The following is a 22,872-nucleotide window of genomic DNA, read 5'->3' as shown; positions in this document are numbered from 1 at the left end:
GACAAACCTGTAATGATAATAATTTGTATTTATTTAGTGTTTTCTTGTGGGAGGTAGTGAATTATTCAAAATTGTGATCCACACTCCGTACCAGCTGGTGGGGGGAATGCAACAAAAAGTTGTTTGCAAACCAATTAGGAGGAGGAAGCCGTAGAAGAAGAGGCAGCCGAAGAAGAAGACGACAACGCCACATCCTGTTAGACCGCGTAGCGGGAAGTTTGCTACCCACACCTTCACAGTCAAGACTGCTTGGATTTATGTACGGTATGTAGTATTGATTGTGCGACTACACGTCAGTGTTCGTCGCATTGACAGTTTGGTGGCTGGTGGTGGTGCGCAATCTGGTGACAATGACGTGGTCATTTAAAGTCCGATGTCATTCTGCATATCAAAGGAGTGTGGCTAGTATGATAGCTAACATACACAAGCGGACTGCTTATGGCGTCAATCACTCCAGTGTTACCACAATTTGCTAAAATAATATGTTCGTGTTTACAGACCGTTTGCTTTTTGAGGACATAGCGGTATAACATTCAAAATTGTGATAATCAGAAACATAATAATAACAACAATGTACCGTCACAGTTACTAATGCAAATTCTGTTTAACGACACTATTTTGACGCAATATTAACGCTTGCGTGTCCTGTGGTTTGGAGAAACGGGAAGTGATACAGTTGGCACGCATGTTAGGTTTTGAAAAACATGACCGTAGAGATGGGATGAGTCTCATAACCCGTACTTCCGTAACTTTAGTGGTGGGTCGTTCGCGAACGAAACGGCTGACGGTGACGGGAGCAGGGGTTGTGCCGAGTTTTGCATGCACGCCAAGATCCGCAAGCGGTGTACTATTTTTTTAAGGCACGGTGCTTCATGATAATGAAACTCAACTTTTTGTCGGCATTATCAGTAACTGGAAAACACCCAAAGTATACATTATATGACGGGTTGGATTTCTCGGTGGTTTTGGTTCTTTGCTTCATTTGTAATGCAGTGACAGTTCGCCACCTGCTGACCATAAACAGAACAGGTAGTTACTTGCATACACAGTATTATGAACCACAGTGGTAAACAGTCCACAAAAAATAAATAGGGGGGCAACTATGTTACAAAGTGCTACAATTACGTTGTGATTTTCAAACCTCTTCCTCTCACTGTATTTCTGGATATGCCTTAATCAAATGCTTCGACATAACAAATTTAAGTGAAAAATCCAAGGTTTTGTATCGGGATGTCCGGATCCACATTTCTGGCTTACGGTTTGTTTTTGTTTTATAGTCTTTCTGATCCGATACTGATCCGTTTAGCTCTTCAAAGCATTAAAAATAATGCAACCAAAGTGTTGCCGAATTTACTTTTTAATGACAGAGCGTAGCCATTGCGCAGGGAGCTCGCACGGGAAGTGCTGCTCTAACCGCTGGTAGTTTATATTAGGTACCATCCCTAAATTACTATTGCGTTGAAGAGAGTTTGTTAAAAAAAAAACGGTTCTATATTTTAAATCACACCACAAATTGATCCATAACCATGTCAAGTGGTTACTCCTACCCTAAAAGTATTTTGCATACCCATTTTTTTCCATTGGATGAACTCTTTTATCGAATTAGGGACCTGACTCCCAGAGGTTTATTACAAAAGCCAAACAATATTGTTGGCCAACGTCCAATGTGAAGCTAACTTCACCATGGTACACTGCGGACATGTCTGCATGGTGGTGTTGCGTTTTCTTCTCCTTGCAGGTTGCAGGAGTCGAGTGGCAACTTTGAGGCGCACTACCGCACCTACTGTGTTGGAGTGTGGCCCAGAGTTACGAACGTTATACGGCAACCGGATCGGCCCGATCTCGTGGCGGAAGCCGATCTTATCCGATCTTTAAAATACAGCGGATCGGCAGCCGATCCCGAAAGTCGGATCGGGACATCCCTAGTTTCATATACTGTGTATTTTGGGTGTTTTATGGTTAATGCAGACGAAAAGTATCGCTTCATTATCATGAAGTAATGTGCCTTGAAAAATAGAACGGTGTCTCATAGTTTAGGTTTTAGCGGCCTGCTTATAGATCTCGCCGTGCATGCAAAATTTGGTACAGCACTTATTTATTTTTGTTATTTTTAAAAAATGGCACATTTCTCCCACACGTTGTACAGCCACACGAGTGGAGTGGAGTGGAGTGGAGAATGTCTGTTCACATAAAAACACTTTCGGCGGCTGTCATACGCATTCTGGCCAATGAAAAGCTTGAAAAAGGCACCATGCTGACTTGATCAAGCAGTAAAACATTTGAATTGATTACATGTTTATCTGTCATTTAGGCTGTCTTCATGTTCTCTTCCACTCACCTAACTAGTGGTAGGAATTCTAAAGACCAATAATGACGGTACTTTCTATTGCTCTGGAATAATCGACACACATTTACTACCACTAGTTTACACTGTACAGTTTAGCCGGGGAAGTATAACTCTCTCAGACAGAATAACATAACACTACTTAACATGCATTGACTTGTACTTCTTTTTTGCAGGTGTCCTTTAAAGCTCAGATGGCAGGAAAAGGCAGAGCTCCAGCCAAGAGAAAGTTGGCAGAGGAGTTTCCGCCAGGGGAAGTACTCACAGATACTAGAAAGAAGCTGTGGAAGCTTGGTGCTCCAGTTGGCCAGGGAGGCTTTGGCGTCTTATACTTGGGTAAAGTAGACTGAAAGAGATTACACTTAATTCTATTTGTACTTGCAGACAAACAAAATGTTTTCTGATACTACCCCTTTTCCAGATTGACCCTTAGTCGCACTATTTAAAAAAAAATAAAAATAGTATAGTATTATTGATTATTGAAATGTTCTGACATACAAATAGTGTCGGCAATTGCACTTGTTGAGTCTGAAATGCCCCTTTCCTGATTTCTTATTTTTTTGAATTTTTGTCACACTTACATGTTTCAGATCATCAGGGAGACCAAAAAAAAAAAAAAAAAAAGAATATATATATATAAACAGAACGTCGTACTTACTCACCGTGCAACGGAATAACACAACACATCCACAGGAAGTTAACTTATCACATAAATCAACTACTGCTACTACGTGGGTAATAAACAACTAAGCGTTAAGCGTAACAGGCGACTTTAACTGCTATTTCCTGCTATGCCTGTGGCAGCAACAAGATGAACTATGAATGATAAAACATTGGACATCAAGAGTGTGTGAACGTCTCTCCCTGACGACCTCCTCAACATGTTTTGCAATCGAGCAAAAATGCGACAAATGCCGCAACGTGTTCGGAGAGAGAGTACCACAAGCTACCCAGCATGCCTTGCGGCGAGTATATATGGGTGTAATTTTGGCATGGGTGTTGTGCGTCAATGTTTATTTGTATGCCCACTTGGTGCAGTAGGCAGGTTACATTGTGTGTCACGTGTTGTGTTGTGTTTGGATCGCTGTTTTGTACAAGCTACAGTTTTGTTGTTGTTTAAAAAAAAAAAAAAAAAAAAGAAGTGATTTGGTAACGCCTGGTAGGCCAGATTAAGACATTTGGCGGGCCACAGTTTGCCCACTCCTGCCCTATGAACTACTGAAATTATTTTTTTTCCCCCCTCTCTCTGTAGCTGATGAGGATTCTCCAAAACCTGTTGGTCGTGATGCTCGCTTTGTCATCAAAGTGGTAAGACTCTTGTACTGTATATTAAGCCTAAAGTGTTCTCTATTTTCAACTTCAACTGCCAAAAGTGGCCAACAGACTTATTGTAACTCCACTAAACTGTTGGCAGAGCTGTAAAGAAACATTGCTTTGGTTTAATTTTATTTGAACATGCATGCAGGTTACAATGGAAAACATCTCATGAATCATTTCACTGTTCCACATGTCCAAAAGGAGTAGGAAGAAGCAAAGCTTATTTAATCCTACCCCCCTATCCGTTCCACAGCAGCACATATTACTCACTTCCTGTATTCCATATAATATTATTCCATATAATAATCAGTGTTATAATAAATAAATTATAATAAATAAACAAGCATGACAGAACAATAAATATAATAATCAATATAATAAATAAGATGAAGACAAGCATAATAAAGCAAGTTCAAGACTCTTTTGCCGTATATTTAGCAAACATCAACTGCTTGTATTGTTGTTTTTAATTCGCTCGTCTTGGTACATTGTTTGAGTTCCTTGTTCAATCCAATCCATAATGTAATTCCGCATAATGAAATGCTGTGGGTTTTCAGCGTTGTTCTCACATATAAGTGTTTTAAGTTTAATTTTTTCCTAAGATCATATTTCTCCTCTCTTATAGGGAAATACTGTATGACGTTTCTGGGTAAAAAGTTGTTAACATTATGCATTATTTTAGCAGTTTAAAATGTATTAAATCAGCAAATTTTAATATCTGTGATTTTAAAAATAAAGGGTTTGTATGTTCTCTATACTTGGCATTATGAATTATCCTCAACGATCTTTTTTGCAGTACAGTGAGTGAGTGAAGATTGCTTTTAAAATTATTACCACATATCCCCACACAATAAGCTAGATATGGTAATACCAAAGAACAGTAAAGAGTGTGGAGTGTTTTTGATCAAGAACATATTTTGCTTGATTCAATATTGAAGTATTTCTTGCCACCTTTTGTTGTATATTTTTAATATGAGTTTCCAACTCATTTTTTCATCTAGTATGATCCCCAGAAACTTATTTTCATTAACTCTTTCAATGTCCACTCCATCTATTTGTATTTGGTCGTACGTGTATCCTTTCTGCTATTTCCAAATAGCATTATTTTACTTTTACTTAAGTTCAAGGATAATCTGTTTTTATCAAACCGTGTCTTTAATATCACCATTTCATCCTTGACCTTTTTAATTAGTTCTTGTGTGCTTTCCCCAGAACAAAAGGCAGTGGTATCATCCACAAATAATACCAACTTTAAATCCTTTGTCACTTTGCAAATGTCGTTGATATACAAATTTAACAGTTTTGGTCCCAATATTACAAATTTGCTAGGTAGCTTTTAACCCAATTCAAAACTAATCCTCTGATTACATACCTTTCTAATTTTGTTGTTAAAATATTGGGATTAATTGTATCGAAGGCTTTTGTAAGATCCATGAATACTGCGGTTGCACACTTTCTGTGGTCTATAGCGTTAGTAATTTCCTCCGTGATTTCAAACATTAGGAAACATTGCAGCAATGATTAGCGCTTGATCATTTTTTTAACATCTTTTTTTTTTTTTGAGGTGATGATTGAAACTAAATATGTTAATTTACTGACCATAGTCTGAATTGTGCAACCAGGTAGCAAACTGTTAGGTAGCACTCCTGTCATATAGAGGATCTTTGACCAGAGTTTTTGCAGCACATCCTTAAAAAGAGCAGTGCACTCTTGTCAAATAGAGGATCTTTGACTAGAATAAATTGCTTGTTTTCATGTATTATTTAACGATTCTTTATTAATATATTAATATTAATATATATATTAATATATATATTAATATATTAGCAATTTGCTGAGGCAAATATAGTATATACAGTCAAACCTGTCATAGCGGCCACCTTTATAGAACGGCCACCTGCCTATAGCAGCCACTGAAAAATCCCCCGCAGCAAATTTACATGTTATAGACCCTGTGTATAGCAGTCACCTGTCCAACGTGGCCAGCGGCCACCCATTTTGTCTCCCTTGGTCAATATCTGACTGCATACAGCGGCCAAATTACCAACTCAAGTAGAAGCTTCATGCACGAAAAAGTTTTGTTTTTCAATCAATGAAGCCGTCGTGTGTAGACTTTAATTACTGAGTCCTAGCTCAGTCACAATCATTCACAAGATCCACACAAACTTTCAGTTGAGCTTGCTATTTCCTGGTCAAACATGTAACTTTAAGAGCATTTGCACCAAAACATTACCGCAAAGTAGACTGAGAACAGGACGTGCTCCCAGCGACGCTACAACAAAAAAAAAACATACGCTAGCGTGCATGCGGCAGCGGGAGCAAAACTGAGTTCGGTTGTACTTAATTGAAGTATTTTAGAATGTACTCACGTTATTTTTCATCAATCCTCATCCACAAATCCATCAAAGTCCTCATCTTCTGTATTCGACACAAAAAAAGCCGTCTTCTTTTCCGTTCGCTACTAGTCTGTTAACTTGTCAGTGTTATTCAGCTCCGAAGCAAAGAAGGAAACTTCTCCTGTTTCTTCTGCCAACTTTATTTATTGAACGCGGCCACCAGACAGCAGCTCAGAACACACACACATCTCTCAGCATCGTCTCTCCTTCCTGCTTGCCCACAAGGCAAAGGTTAAACAAGCCCCACTACATAGCTGTCCAGCCAATGCCTGTAAGAAATGACACCGTTTATTTCCTGGTGTGCACTGGTCAAGACTGTAATGCCGCTTGTTGTGGGGAAGGAGAGACTCACGTCGCCGATTTATTAACGGCTTTATTAACAGCGGAGAACACTGCAGGACTTTACATCCACGCCAACATAAACACACTTCCCAAATCTCTCCAAACTCACAGCTAGCACTGAGCCTAGCTCTCCTGCTCGGGACGCCCACCGTCACTTCCCGTCACTTCCTGATGAACTAAAGCTGTAATGACACTCTGCCGTATAAAAAGTAAAATATTAAAAACAAGCGTAAGACATTACTAGCACAGCTTTGTTCTGTGGGTCGTGGATATATTCTATCAGTTATTATTAAGCCTCTAGCTTCCTTTTAGTAAGTAAAAACCTTGGCTATGATTGCACTACATTGTCATGTAGACTACAAAGTACACTTGGAAGAACAAGAGGTGAATAAATGTATTGCAACTGATGTGAAACTGATGAGGGGTAGGATTAAATAAGCTTTGCTTCTTCCTACTCCTTTTTGGACATGCAAAATTGTGAATTGTACTATGTGATGTGCTACTGTTTGACTCATGCATGTTCAGGATGAATTAAAACCATGAACCATGATAATAACAAGCCTAGTAGTGCTGTACAACTTTTATCCGCAGTCAGCAGTGCCCTTTACTGGTCAACATTATTATTACTATTTTTTGTCCCCCTTTTTTTTTTTTCTTTTTTTTTCCTCTACTGGTCAACATTCAAACTGGACGCCAACTTGTCTATAGAGGCCACCTGTCTATAGCGGCCACTTTTGCAGACTCCCTCTAGTGGCCGCTATAGACAAGTTTGACTGTACTTAAATATTTATTTGTTCATTAGGGCCTTGCATTGACATTATATTCAAAATTAAAATAATAGTGAATGAAGGGAGTAGTCCAACCCCAGCCCTTAGGTTTCTGAAACAAATTTAATTAGCATTTTTTTGTTTGTTTTTGTTTTTTCCATAGGAGCCATACGACAGTGGACCACTTTTCTGTGAGCTCCGGTTCTACATAAGAGCAGCTAAACCTGACCCAAGTGAGCCAGCACAAATATTATACATTGGTTATACATACAGCAGGGGTAACCAACGTGTCACATGGTAGTGGACATGATGTATGAATGAAGGGAATCTTTCCTTCTGCCATTTATTAATGGGGAAAAGGGCCACATTGATATAGAATATGGAAAGATGGGAAGTCATTTACGGCATACTCACACTAGGACAGGGGGCTTCAATAGGCGGCCCATGGGCCACATTTGGCCCGCCAGAGCCTTTCATTTGGCCCGCCAAACATCACCCAAATAATGAAACAGGGTTTCCGCTACATGCAATTGATCGTGGCGCGCCGCCACAGCAAAAATATAAGCTGCCACACCTTTTAAAATTAGGTTTTGTTTTTTGTTTTTTTTACGTGAAGACAGCGTACCTGTAAATGCTATATCAGTGGTGCCCGTTACGGTGATCACGAAGGTAATGTGGGGAAGTTGAGCTGAGTTTACCCGGTGGATGTCTCCATCCATGCTTATTAATTAATTTTACAGATTGGTGTTTTCACTTGAGATTGCCATAAAGAAGCTTACTTTTGTTCGAATGCTGACATTTTTCTTTTGTCTTTTGCAGTTAAGAGCTGGATGAAGTGCCATAGATTGAAGTATTTAGGAGTTCCCAGATACTGGGGCTCAGGTCATCACGACAGAGGAGGAAAAAGGTAAGACATAGAATTGGACCAACACTTAAGTTACACGAGTATACACGTTATATATGATTCACAAAGCGCTAGGGACATCAGGCCCCCGTGCGAAACCCCAGTATGAAGCCAAAGCACACCACGACCTCCGCACACCGAAACCCGACCTCCCCTCCCCAACCCCCGAATGCACACATCCAACTCCAAATTCCTCAGCACCTCCCACACAAACCGACATCCTCAAACAAGGAGCGGAGCAGCAAAGACATGTAATCCATGCATAGGCCAGTAAACCTGGTGGTTCATTTCAAACTGCCATTCACTGTTTTCTTAATCATGCAACACACATCTCAATGTCATGAGACCAGAATGACACCCAGCAATGCATCAACCAGTATGGTCAGTATGGCTGTTGCCACATTTCAAGGCTCCAAGAGGTCATATACATACAGTACATCTACAAAGTGACGTTTACACGATCGACTGGTAGGTCGCGATCGACGTAATGGGCACCCCTGGTCTATACATTAGTTAGTGAAATGATGTTTATTCCCACTTTTGTAAAGTGGAATGACTTTGGCTGTTTTCATTTTGTTAGGAAATGAACGGGTTTGAAATAAGCTGAACATGTAATTTAGTGGTTTTGAAATTACTTCAATGACCTCTTTCAATGTTGCATTAATATTGTTATACTCGATTGATTTTTGTTTTGTTTTGTTTTTACAATTTTTAACATTGTCCATTATTTCCTTCTCTTCTACTGCACTGAGAAAAATTGAATTGAGAATTCTATCCATCCCTGTTATTTACAACTGTCCCTGGATCAGAGATTTTCTCTGCCAGATTGGGTCCCACATTAACAAAAAATACATTTTCAGCCACCTCAGTTTTATTAACAATTACATTATCATTCTCAACAAAATACCTTCTTACACTTACGTCTTACAATACTTTAATATAGCCCGCATTCGTTCGTGCGTGTGTGCGTGGACAGTAACAATTAGGAGGAGGAGGCCTGGTGTGGTTCAAGTGTGGTCATCTTTGAGCTTGCATTACAAGTTTCATATAAAGGCACCTTCCATGCTCGGGCTGCATGAGTGTTGTTGGCACTGGGGAGCTTCAGTTAATTGAAGGAAACGTTAACGCCAACACGACACACTGCAGCAGAGCATGAGCCCCTCACTTTGCAGTACAGTGCAGCGCAGTATGACCATGATAGCGACCTCAAACACACATCTAAGACAACTTAGGGTGAAGGTAATTGACTGGCCGAGCATGTCTACAGACTTAAACCTTATTGAGTAGAGTGGCTGGACTCACCCTAAAGAGAGAGGGTGAGGAGCTTGGTCATCCGGGAGGAGCTCAGAGTAGAGCGGCTGCTCATTCAAGTTGAGAGGAGCCAGTTGAGGTGGCTCGGGCATCTAGTCTGGATGCCTCCCGGGACGCCTCTCTGGTGAGGTGTTCTGGGCATGCCCAGCCGGGAGAAGGCCCGGGGCAGGCCTAGGACACGCTGGAGGGATTATGCTTCACAGCTGGCCTGGGAACGTCTTGGTTCTTCCCTACTGCGACTGCTGGATTCGGACAAGAGGAAGAAAATGTATGGATGCATGGATAACTCTACACTGTTATGCAAGCTTCACACTGTCCAATTTACATTGTGTCAAAGTGTTGTTTCTTTACTGTTGTCCCATGAAACGCTATAACAAAATATTTGCAGAAATGCGAGGGGAGTACTCACTTTTGTGACATGCTTTAAACTGAAGTGTACACAGTGTTCACACTTTTTTTTGTAAATGAAAACTTTCCAGTGGACCTGCAAAACACATGCATTAATGCTGACTCTGCCTTTTCAGGTACAGGTTTATGGTGATTGACAGGCTTGGGACCGATCTTCAGCGGAAGTTCGAGGAAAGTGGAAAGAGGTTCCCCAGAAAACTGACTCTGCAAATTGGTCTGCGACTGGTGGGTTTCTTTGAATTTCATTTTTCTGCTGAGCTCCACTTGTAAACATGAATGTATTAACCTGACACACCTAAGGATTTGTTTGTGTTGTTAACTATGGAAAACAAGACAACCAGGCACAAAAAAAATCCACACCCTTCATAGAATATCATTTACAAGCTTACATCACTTTTGTCCTCAGTGACATTGAATGTACCAGTGTTTTGTTTTAGTCAGTTAAGCTACTGCCACCAGTCCCCGTTGCTAATGTGATAACATACAATTTTACACGCTTAATTTATCCAAATGCAATAGTGACTGTTTAATACTCGATACTACATTTTGTGTGCTGAACATAGATCATGTATTTGGAAAAGGACTGCACTGTAGGGTCCTAAAGAGGTTCCAACTAGAGGTTTATAATGCAACAAGAAGAAATGGGAGCGAGACAAAAAATGTTTGACTAAGCAATTTATGGCAAACAACCATTAAACTGAAACTGTTCATCAGCTGATCAGAAGTTTAAGACCACAGCTAAAAAAAAACCAAAACCCCCCTAAAATAGAAATAGATTTTTCAAAAAAGGACTCAGTAATGATAGTTGTGCTATTCTTGTTAATCACCTCAAAAATTGGTTTGGGCATGCTTGATGCCAGTGTTTCCAGGAGGCTAGTGGGAATGTTGCTCCAGGTGGAAGATGGCTTCACGGAGGGGATCCACTGTCTGGAACTGATGTCCATTTTTGTAAACTTCCCTTGCCATGCATTCCCAAATGTTTGCAATTGGATTTAGATCAGGAGAACATGCAGGATGGTACATTGTGGCCAGTCCATGCAAGCATTGAAAAAACAGTATTAGCATTTTAAAATGGACCCCATGGTGGTGCCTCCTACATTGTGCCATGTGGAAAACATCTCAGGAGGAATCTCCTTGTCATGCCAGTAACGTTGAAAGCCACAAGGACTGTAAAAAGTATTTTTTTCTTATCAGAGAATAAAACTTTCTTCCACATTTCAATGTCCCATGTTTGGTGCTCAGAGCTAGTGAAATTTTTTTTGGATCTACCACATTACTTTTTTATGTTCCATAACCCTCAGGACCCTCAGGAGTTTCAAATGACTGTCTTACTGCGTCCAACCTCAGCAGCAATGGCACGTTGCGAGAGGCCGGGGAAACGTTTTTGCCTTTGCCACCAACAGATCATGACAGTGTGAGGACCTGACAGAAAATGACATTGAATCTACATTTTTGCCAATATTTTGGCTTTTAAAGGCTGTGGTCTTAAACTTTGGATCAGCTGATGAAGAGCCTATTTCAGTTTAATGCTTGTTTGCAATAAATTTCTCACTCAAAAATGTTTGTCTCACTCCTATTTCATTTTAAAGCTTGACTTAGAACCTCCTTAAGATCCAACAGTGCAAAATTTAAATTCTTGCAATTTTTCATCAGGTGTGTCGACCACGTGTGAAAAATAGTAGAGGGAATAACTATTGCCATCACTGCTGACAGAATGGCTCACTGGTGTAAACTTATGACGTGACTCCTGATAGAACAAGAAGCATTCTAAGTTGCAAGTTGATTTTGCTTAAGGCGCAACAATCTGTATAATAAGAAAAATAAAAATTATAGGAAAATAGTAGCTTACGGTTCACAGTAAAAAAAAAAAAAATAGTTTGAGGCACATACAATTTTGTAATGTATTGAGTCTGTAATGTCTGCAAAATGGCCATTAACTCATAGCCTCAGGAATGTGTTTTCACAAAACAGTGATTGTTTGTTTTCTTTTTTGTTTATACAGCTGGATATCCTTGAGTACATCCACAATAATGAGTATGTGCATGCAGACATAAAAGCATCCAACCTAATGTTGGGCTACAGCGATCCCAACCAGGTCAGTAGCAGTGGCAGCATCATGTCCAAAAAAATATACAGTATATTTCCTACTTGAATTTTGCAACACTGCATTGATATGAAAATGCTGCATCCCCCTGTTAACGTCACATGACTTGGTGATGTAAAAAAAATTGGCCCAACATTAATCATTTCAGAACTTTGTCCACTTTTAATCGGATCTGTATAACCTGCACAACTTATTTGAAGTCTGTTCTTAACTCATTCAATCCCAGCCATTTTTCAACAGACAACCCCTTCAGTACCGGCCATTTTAGACAATTTTGACTGATTTTTCAAGGAACACAGAATATTGTGTTCTATGGCTGTATAATCATGGAAACTACCAAATGAAAGAGTAGACTCCCGTCTTTATCAGGGAAAAAAAAGTTGGTTTCTATCTTTTTTTCCGGACTTTAGCAATCAACAGTAGAACATAGGTAAGTTTCAGGAAAATATCTGTTCCCAACAAGACAAGGGAGAAAAACAGCTTTTTGTGAAAGATACATTTAAAGCATAACCTCCACTTTGACACAAATGTTTTGCTTTTGTGAAAGCTCAAATATCAATATAGTAATAACAACTGTACCACAACATGAACAACACAAAAGAAGGGTTGTTTTACATAAAAATAATTTATTTATAAATATAACACAATGAACTATTTAAAATGTTCACATTTGGAACTAAACTGTGTGTGCATGTGTGCGCACTCGTGCGCGCATAAGCATGCGTTAAAATTTCCCTACAATGCGTAACCTTGTGCTACATTCCTCCATGCTCTTCCACAGCCTCCTTGCTGTCGAGTGTATTATTACATGCAAATGAGCCATGCAGAGTTCTTATCAAATGCACTTCTGCCACCTTGTGGCCGTTTTAATGGCTTAAGCCTGCTCTAAGAGTGACATCTACAGTATAAAGCCTGTTTTATGCTTTGAAGTATAGCGCGTATAAGTGTGAACAACTTTGATGTGTCCCCTGCAATGAGGGGAAATGATAAGATGCTGTGGTGTTTGATGAGGAAAAACACAGCGACTTGCCCAGGTATGTGGGCGGACACAAGAGCAATCAGACGGATCAGAGTTACTGCGAGTCACAGATGCACACATTTTGTATGTGGGATTCCGCTGTAGAAAATGAAATAAGCGATATAAACACATTTTGACCTGTCACAGATGTGACTGAAGAACTAAGACGACTAATCACATTTAAATGTTAGTCAGTACATGCATACCGTCATTTAAAGTGACCGATTAATCCAAATAAAGTTCTGCTGTTGTAAAATTTCCTTAGTTGTATTTTTCATTGTGGGTTACTGAACCTCAAACTGGAAAAAATTTGATTCTTTCATGCTCCGTCAAAAGAGGAGAAAAAAGGGGAGGGGAAGGAGATGAAGCGGGTAATTTTTCAATTTCCAGTGGCCAATGAAAGTACAGTAGGACCTCGCATAACGTAAACCTCCTTTTACGTAAATTCAACTGAACGTAAAGTATTCATGTCAAGTTTTTGCATCGTATTACGTAAGACATTCCATATAACGTAACGACAGAGAGGGGAAACATTTTCAATGACTAACAGAGTACACTTGGTGACGCCTTCTGACGCTTCACGATCTCATTGGCTGATTATCGGGGCACCGCCTACGCTCTCATCTCATTGGCTGACTTATCCAGCGCGTCCGTGAGTTTGTGTGAGAGACAGGCTTCTCCCTTCCTCATCGTAGTCGCCCTTAACCCTCATGCCATGAAATTGCCATGAAATTGGCATGAGGGTTAAACTAGTTGATTGTTGTTGTTTTTCAGTTTTATTCATTTACAGTAATCTTATTTATTACCTTATTTTATATTGGACTGTTACTCTACTATGTCTATGCTAACGTTTTCTTATATTTTCACACCATATTTTGAAGGGCCAAAGGTGGTGAGTTTGGGAAGATCTCGGAACGGATTAGGCTATTTACATGTATTTTACGCTTCGTATAACATAAAAACCCTATAACATAAACGCCCTCGGAACGGATTATTTACGTTGTAGGGGCGTCTACTGTAATTGATTTGGGACGGCACTATGCTGTTAAATCTGTATACAATGTACACTGTACTATATTGAAGTACACTGACGTATTTTGGTATTTGAAAACCATTTGTTTAAAGTGTGTGCAATTTTTATACAACCATTTTTTTGTTTTGATTTTCAGTTGAATTGGTAACATTCAATTGAAGGTGGAAAAAGATCTGAAATGATTCATCCTAATCTATTTTTTTTCACATCACAATGGTCTGGCATTTCAACAGGGCCGTGTGCCCTTTTTATTTCCTCGGTGTGTGTGCTTTTCTGAATCACTGCATGTGTGAATTGTAGGTTTACCTAGCAGATTATGGGCTGGCATATAGGTACGCACCTGAAGGTTCTCATAAAGACTACAAAGAGGATCCTAAGAAGTGTCATGATGGCACTATCGAGTTCACAAGCATTGATGCCCACAAAGGAGTAGGTAGGTACTACAAAAGTTGTTTTTTTTTCACCTGATTTTAAGATTTGTACTTATATAAAGGTTTATATGTATTCTATTTGCTCCAAAGACTGCCATAAATATGGCGTCAATGCAGTGGCAAAATCTGCACATTTAAAAAAGAGGCTATTGTGAACTGCTATTTCATGCTGTAATCAAAAAATGTACTACAAAAACTTCCTGAGCCTTTAATTGGGCTTTGTCTTAATTGAACTCCTGAAATCTAATAAGTTTGAACAATATTTATTGTAATTTAATGAGATGTGTGTGTGTGTGATTTTGTATCTCCCAGCTGCTTCAAGGCGGGGTGATCTGGAGATTCTTTGCTACTGCATGGTTCAGTGGCTGTGTGGTTCCCTTCCCTGGGAAGACAAGCTTCAAGACCCACTTTATGTCAGAGACTATAAAATCCGGTAAGTGTATTGCCAACGCACACAATGATAATGAACATCTACTGCCTTCGAACTTTAAAAATGTTGTGAATTAATTCAATGATATTGTAAAACACGCAATTTTTGGTCTCACATCCAGGAGCCAAAAGAGCATCTCTGAGTTTATGGCCAAATGTTTCCCATCTCAAGACAGACCAGGTAAGACATGAAAAGGGGCTTACAGAAAATTCTATAGCAATACATTTGATCAATTCAGGTCAAGTGCCAATTCACAACAGAGGTTATCTCAAGGCACTTGAGCAGCAGATTTAGAACCACACTCCTCATACAACACTAAGCAAAACCCAAAAGAAAAAGCACTAGCAAAAGGAAGTAAAGAAGTGACCTCGAACCGACCACCCAGTCAGTGTGGGGCGGCCTAGGTTAGTAAGTACTACATGGATGGGTATGAGAAAACAGCACAAATAGAAATAACTATGTAGAGTGTTGATGCAGCTTTTTTTTTCAACCCGCCAAAAAAAAATCCTAAGAACGTTCCCGTGTGGACAGGGCTACAGTCCACAAAATTTTATCGAGAAAACTCAGCGCCCAGTATGCACATTGGTGTCCATCACCACGGACGTGGCTCCTGCAATGGTTTGCCACTCGAATGGGTTTATTTCTACGTGCATGGAGGCCGATGCGTTCCCGGACTTCAATTACCAAAGCATAATACACCAGCAAGCGTTAGCAGATCTATTCAAAGACTTCTCTTTCTATTCCGTGCACATCTGGAGAGCGCCGGTTGAGACCACACTGAGTTGTTGCACACTGACGCGAGACGGCTTAGTGGAGGAAAATTCCTAAAAAATTCCCCCCTCTCTCCTGAGATTAAAGAGTTTTGCCGTGTAGCTAAACATGCAGAATACAACCAACTAAATGGTGATAAGTTTGCTGCTGTGCTTGGCATTTTTAAGCGACCTGACCAACACGTTCAATGACCTTAATCTAGCGCTGCAAGGGAAAAGACAAAACTGTGATCAATATGATCAGTTCAGTTAATGTCTTCAAACGAAAAATGTCTCTCCTGAAATGTCCAGCGGCGTGATTGGGAAAGCTTTCAGAACTTTGCGTTGAGAGCTGGAGATGCGAAGACAGTGCACGCTACATAGAACAGATCGACCATTGGCATCGTTTGACAGACACTTTATTCGAGTTGTTCGCTACATTCACGTGCTACCCTTTTTCGGGAAGATGCTGAGGTGGTTTCACTCGCATCAAAAACACTGTTTCATCTGAACTCTTCTAGTTTGGAGGATGAGATTTTGACACTACAAACGACATTCAGCTGCAGTCCAGAGCTCATGGACAGTTAGTTGGACTTGCTCACAGTGGAAATACTTTTCCACTGTGAGGAAATGTGCTACTTCCTTGACTGCATTATGAGGCTCCACGTATTTACGCGAGTCATCCTTTTGAAAGGTCAGCACTGTTTGTGGGGAGAGATGGTGTCGCAGACATCCCCCTCTGTTTAGAGATGGTTTCTCAACTTTGAGGCAGATGGCGCTCCTGCACTCCATTTTCAAGCCATACGTTGTCTCTGTCCAGAATACCTGTATGTACATTTTTGTCTTCAAAAGGGCGCTGTTTCTCTTTGAGGTGCAGTTAGACGTCAATGTAAACATCAGTGCATTCCACACGGTTTCCTTTCTAATCCACCTTGCTCTTGTTCCTTCTAGAATGAGATGCACTTTTTTACAGCCAGCCAGCTGGGGTAACCACGGGTTTTGAGGGCATCCCTCAGGCGCTTATGGTTTTTTGCTTTGGCCAGTGGGCTGGGGGGAACATCAGCTCTTCAAAGCGTTAAAAATAATGCAACCAGTATTGCTAGATTTACTTTTTTATAACACAGCATGACCGACATTATTGTTTCGCCTTTGTCACCTCTGTTAGTCAGGTTCCTAATCCAATAAAAGATTCTATAAAAGTCCATCCAATATTGGAAAAATGGGCGTGCAAAATACTTTTAGGGTAGGGCTAATCATTTGACATGATTACAGATCAATTTGTGGCGTGAGTTAGAATATCTAACTTTTTTTTTTTTTTTTTTTACAAATTCTCTTCAACGCAGTAATTTATTGAAGGTCCCTAGTATACAACCAGCGGTTACAGTGGCACTTTCTGTGCGACCTCCCCACACCATGACACAGCAACCCGGGCATAGTGAGGGGCAACTACCACTGTAGCTACGGAGTCCAATATCCAACGTCCAACGTGAAACTAACTTCACCACGGCACACCGAGGACATGTCTGCATGGTGGTGTTGCATTTTCTTATTCTTGAGGGTGGCGGGAGTCAAGTGGCAACCAGCTTTGAGGTGCATTACCGCACCTAGGATGTGGGTGTGTGGCCCAGAGTTTCAAACCGGATCGGCCGATCTCGTGGCGGAAGCTGATATTATCCGATCTTCAAAATACAGCGGCTCGGCAGCCGATCCCGATCCTGAAGATTGGATCGGGGCATCCCTAGTTTTTTGTAAACCTCAATATGGGGGCCCCTGTTGTCTCCAACACTGTCCAAAAAAGCCAAGTTATTATTGTCTTTGACATTCTTATGTGTGAACCGTCCACTGAGTTAATGTGCCTTGTGAAGGCGTATTGGCTTCGTGTTCATTTTGTTGAATCTCATCTGGTATAATTTCCACCTACAAAAATTTCTACGAACGTAATTAACCCAGAAGACTGCAAACTGTTTTGGATGCGTGACTTCCGTTGGACCATGAACACGTCACATGCGGGGTCCAATTGAGGCATGACTTTGTGCATATGCTTAATTGTGTTGTGTTGATCTACTGACAAAAACACAAGTGTGAATGTTAACCGAGCCACACTCAACTGCAAACCAAGCACCTTTTTGTAATTTTGGTCTGGACCAAGTACCTTACTGTGTTCTTAGCCCCATTTGGGAACAAGACAACAGTATACAAATGGGGGTAAGATGGAACAGGACATTAATCGGGCTTTTTGGGCCAGTCTATTGTTGTAAAGAGAAAGTAAGTGCAGGTGCTGGATGGGGACAGTGGTCTGGTCATCTTTACTTAGAACTTTGACTCCAGGAATTGTGCACTTACAGGTTCGGGGACAATTGCGACTTGTAATTTTTTGATTGACAATATTGAACGCGTCATGAAAGTAACAATCTATTCTACTTTATGCAGTATTATATATTGCTCTCTGTTGTAGATGAGATACAGAGGTTCATGGAGGAAGTGACATCTCTAGGCTACCAGGAAACACCTAGATACGATAAGCTACGCTCCATTCTCCAGGCTGGACTGACAACCATCCAAGCTTGTGATGATGGCATGCTTGACTTCGCCGCTGGAGCGCCATTGCCAGCAAAAGTGAGCGCACAGAGAAACATAAAGGCTGTATTTACACTACAAGGCAAAGTATACATTTCCAAGCTCCTGCATGTGCCAAAATATGAATAAACAACTTCACACGCGCCAAGATCAGGCATTGACACCATGGAACCAAACAATAACAATCTATGTGTAAATAAATAAATAGATGGTCAAATAATAAAGAATACACTCGGGCTATGAGGGGGTTTGTAACGACAGTGTTTTGGATCTCATTATGTGTAAAAAGTGATGTACACTACTTCAGTTCCTTTTGTGTGTACACAATGTATATAAAAATTCATTAAACCCCTGATTACTGATGGGTGGTGCAGTGCTGGATCTGTAAAACTAAACCAAAATCTTTATACTATATATATTTTACGATAGCATGGGGACCACATTGTGTATACCTAGCAGAGCTTTAACGTTTAATCTATGATTAATCGATTATCCAATTAATCGCCAACAATTGTGGTAATCGATTAATCGTTTCATTTAAAAACGTACGGTAAATATCTTGATTTCAGCCTCTCAAATGTGACTATTTTTTAGTTTCCTTAGTAGGTCTGCTGCTATCTTTGTGTTTCAGGCAAAACAGCATAGCTGCAACACATCAGCTTTGAGTTTGGAAAAGAGCAATCGACAGTTTTGCCTCTTTCTGATATCTTGCGACGCAAACCACCGCAGAGATGTGTGTGTGGAGCGTGCGTAAGAACATTCCCACGCAAAGTATGGGCTTTATCCACTTGTACGTGTGCGCAGGAAAATGCTTGCATTTATGCACAACTCTCACCATGCGTACACACAAAACCTAGTGGTAGAACAGTGAAACTACAAATAGCGATGGCTGTGCCTGTCCAGCGCAGGCCATATCATCTTGCTACAACTGGACCATCAAACAAGGCACCGCCCCTCCTCCCAGAGCAGACCAGCCAATGCCAAACGCAAAGCCTGCCCCTCAACTTTATTTATTTATTATTTCAAATTTATTTATTGACGATGCACATGTATCGGTCTGTGCAAATGACTCGTTGATTTACAGTAGATTATTTACACTTCTCTACTTCAATTTCGGTGTTGGGGAGGGGAAAAAGTCAATTCATGCATTCTTAAAGAGATTGCTGCTATGAGGCGGAAATTAAAAACTTTTTTTTTTTAATCCGATTAATCGAAAAAGTAATCGACCAATTAATCGGTTAATCGATAGTTGCAGCCGTAATACTGAGAACACATTTCTGGCATTTGGCCAAATTTAGTTGACGCTCTCACTTTTAAGGGACTCAGTTGCACTCACAAGGTTTTACTACTGAAATGTCTTCTTCCAGAAGGTGATGAAGAGAAAGAAAGTCGCAGGGAAGAGTGATGAACCTGATGACGGTCCAACCAAAAAGAAAAAAGTCTCTCAGAACAAAGGTACAGTGTACTTTGTTAAATGTTACAGGTGTGTGTGTGTGTGTGGTGTGTGTTGTCACTGAGTTCCTTTGTTTTCTGCTTGTTTGGTCTTTGTCCACGCCCTCATTAGACCTCATTGTAAGCTGAAAGAGTAGGGATCCCAGCCAAAATAAATAGTGCTGAAAAAAGGCTTGTTTGCTACAGTTATTGCTTGTATTGTATTGGCTGCTCATTATTGTGTTTTTAACGGTACAGCAACCTCTATTTGTGTTTTTGTTTTGTTATGCAGAAGTGAGTGGTGTCAAGACTCCTAAAAGGTCACAAAGATCCAGAAAGGTTAAGGAGTTAGAGGATGACTCCGAAACCAGACTCCGAGAGAACATGGAGAGCCCTCCCGAAGTCGTTAAAAAGCGTAGAGGCAGACCTAAGAAAATGTCCTCTTAACTCTGCCACGTTTCCTTGAACCCACCATGCACACACTCGGTCTCCAGCTCATTCTTGTCTTGCTTTATACAAACATGCTACACTTGATTTTGTTTGGTGTGGTTGCATTTTAAGAGCTACAGATGACATTAAAATAGTTTTCATGAATATTATAGTTCTTAAGCACAGGGCTTCTGGAATTGGAATAAAGAAATCCTGCTTTGATGGCAGTTGCTTTTTTCTTCTGAATGACTTGTTTTTGCTCCTAACAATGGGCCTCATTCACAAACATCTTCTTAAAAGTCTTCTTAAGAAGTGTACTTAAGAAGGCGCGGGTTGGAAACTGCAGCACATTCACGACACGTTCTTAAGTAGGGATAATCGCACCGGTGTTCTTAGGTTGATGAATGCCAACAGGGATGCACGTGCATGTAATGCCTAATTTGCATAGGTCACCGCCTATTATTTCCTATATAAGGTAAAAAATGTGCCGTGCGCAGCAGGCAGCTGGAGGCGGAGATGGCAACGCGTAAGGGCAAGACTGAGGAGCAGCTGGACAACAAACGAAAGAAAAACTTCAATTCTACAGAAATAGAGGTGCTTTTACAAGGAGTGAGCGAACACAAGACCACCTTATTTTCACGTGTATCCACCGGTCATCAGGCCATCCAAAAAGAGTCGGCATGGAGCACCATTGCAGGAAACATAAATGCCGTTTCCACGGAGAAACGCGGCACCGCAGAGGTTAAAAAGAAGTGGTTTGATTTAAAAAGATTAGACTGCACCGGAGGGATCTGGAGGAAACGGGAGGTGGGCCATCAATCAGAAACCAAACCATTTCGGAAACTCTAGAAAATATTTACACAATCATGATGGAAAAATAACATCAAAATACATAGTTTGTGTGTGATTATTTTTTCTGTGGTTACATTTGATTAGACGCTGCCTAATTAATACAGCAGCCCCGTGCTCTGGCTCAAGACGTGGCTGGGGGCGCATGTCCTTATCTGGGGGTGCTCGTGCGCAATAGGCACACCACGTTTCATTGCGATGTTATGCAAGACGCAGCAGGCCTTTACAGTATGATCCTGCACACCTGCAACAACAGAGAATCAATTATTTATCCAGTTGACCAAATAAAACATATTTGCATAATTCCTGGATTAATGAGAGCTTTCACAAAGAATCAGCATGTTTGCCTCTTATTTTTTTGCCATTCCAAAGCATAAATAAACTAAAACCTGATATTAAATACTACAAAACCTACTGTACCTTTTCTGGTTTGTAGAGCAGTCTTCCACCTGCAGTGTCCAAACACATCCAGCGTCCCTTGAGTATACCGATGGTGCGCTCCACGCAGGAGCGTGTACGTGTGTGTTCTTTAGGTTGTACATGTTCTTGTGGAATCTACGGATTATTCAATGGTGTCATGCGCCAAGGTGCCAGGGCATAGCCTCGATCACCTGTAAAATCAGTTAATGGCCACATAACAACACGCAAAAGGCAAGAAATTAACATTTTACGCACCGATTAAGCATCCATCGCATGCTGCGCCATGACTCAGGCGCATTCCAACGGAGGAATTTCGGAAAATGTAGGAGTCGTGTGTACCTCCAGGGAAACTTGCAACAACATTCACAATCTTGTTGCGAATCTGAGATTATTTGGATATTAAGTGAGTGATGCCGTTTGCGATTGAGGTAGGGAAATGGATCTGGCGATGGAGCTTTGGTGCGCACGTGGGTACAGTCTATGGCACCGATGATGTTGGACAGGCCTGCTAAGAATGAAAGCCAGTTTTTATGGGAATCCTTTCCTCTGGTGTGTATGGGAACCGGATGTATTGTGGAGCAAGATTGATAATTCCTGCAAGGGTACGTGGAATGGCACGGCCGATGGACGACTGCGACACACCAACTCGGTCTCCAATTTCCCGTTGGAATGTCCCTGCGGCTAAAAAGCCTAAAGTTGACAACACCTGAATGTGAGCAGGTACTGGGTTGGATCTGTTTGTGGGTCCTTCCAAAGTGTCCCGTAACGTGTCACACAGCTCAATCAAAATTACCCTGGGAAGCCTGAAGCGGGACATCAAATATTCGTCGCTTTCAGCAAATAAATCTACACAGTCCCTACACATTCTCTCTCTGCGCAGCGCACGTCCAGCCAGGTACTCTAGAAGAAGGTCTGCCATGGTTAGTGTCTGGCACAGGTGCACAGTCAGTCCAATTTAAATGGGACTTAATTGGCAGAAAATATTTACATATTCTAATTGTGAAATCCCTTTTTTTGATGAATTGGGATTTGAATATATATTTATCGATGGAGCATATTTGAGTTGTTTTGATGATAAATAATTGTTGGGATATTTTATTTGCACTACATTTTTTGGGATCAGGTTGCAAAATCCATCATGAGGGCGATTGCGCATTGAAAGTGCAAGCTTTGCTTGTGCGTAAGAGTCCTCCTGAGCGTTCGTAGAATTTGTTCTTAGATCTAAGAACTGTGAGTTAAGAACACGTTTCGTGAATGCCAAAAATCTTCGTAAGAAGGCTTTACGAACACATTTGTGCGTAAGAACGTTTCATGAATGAGGCCCAGTGACTTTAGTGACTAAAGAGACGGAGCCCAGGAGAAGAAACACCAGCGCCGCAACGTAGCAACATGTGGAAAGAGCGGTGTATAAAATCAGGTGTGGGCGGATGTTTACATGCACTCATCATAGGCATGGATGTGATCACTTTTACATTTCAGACTTATTTCCAGGTGGTCCTCAGGTTCCATTCCTTCAATGTGTTGGAAGTCAAATTTTAGTATAAATTGTAACCTAATACCTAAATTAATACTTAAGGGGACCTATTATACTAATTTTCGACTCCTCTAGAGC

General features: G+C 40.7%; 1 protein-coding gene across 2 annotated transcripts; it reads left to right on the top strand.

Moving 5' to 3' along the window:
- The first annotated feature begins 151 nt into the window (after positions 1–151).
- Positions 152–20,233, top strand: vrk1 (VRK serine/threonine kinase 1). Of its 2 annotated transcripts, none has more exons than XM_054796026.1 (13): positions 152–264; positions 2,521–2,680; positions 3,597–3,652; positions 7,330–7,399; positions 7,986–8,073; positions 9,906–10,014; positions 11,792–11,884; positions 14,245–14,377; positions 14,688–14,808; positions 14,927–14,985; positions 18,010–18,170; positions 19,502–19,586; positions 19,855–20,233. In XM_054796026.1, exons 2-13 carry the CDS (start codon positions 2,539–2,541, stop codon positions 20,007–20,009), a joined length of 1,272 nt encoding a protein of 423 aa, XP_054652001.1. In that variant the 5' UTR covers positions 152–264; positions 2,521–2,538; the 3' UTR covers positions 20,010–20,233. The 2 variants fall into 2 exon arrangements, with proteins under 2 accessions (XP_054652001.1, XP_054652000.1); XM_054796025.1 differs by having other exon boundaries at positions 19,499–19,586.
- Positions 20,234–22,872: the final 2,639 nt, after the last annotated feature.

This window comes from Dunckerocampus dactyliophorus, chromosome 13, assembly GCF_027744805.1.
Source record: "Dunckerocampus dactyliophorus isolate RoL2022-P2 chromosome 13, RoL_Ddac_1.1, whole genome shotgun sequence".
Classification (NCBI taxonomy): Eukaryota; Metazoa; Chordata; class Actinopteri; order Syngnathiformes; family Syngnathidae; genus Dunckerocampus; species Dunckerocampus dactyliophorus.
The sequence above is the reverse complement of the archived record's forward strand: the minus strand, read 5'-3'. Positions and strand labels throughout refer to the sequence as shown.

What these genes read in the sequence shown, in the direction of transcription:
- vrk1 (XM_054796025.1), top strand. Translation starts at nt 2,539, where the DNA reads ATGGCAGGAAAAGGCAGAGCTCCAGCCAAGAGAAAGTTGGCAGAGGAG. An exon ending in CTTTGGCGTCTTATACTTGG is followed by an intron (nt 2,681 to 3,596) that starts GTAAAGTAGACT and finishes CTCTCTCTGTAG; the next exon opens with CTGATGAGGATTCTCCAAAA. An exon ending in GAGCGCCATTGCCAGCAAAA is followed by an intron (nt 18,171 to 19,498) that starts GTGAGCGCACAG and finishes GTCTTCTTCCAG; the next exon opens with AAGGTGATGAAGAGAAAGAA.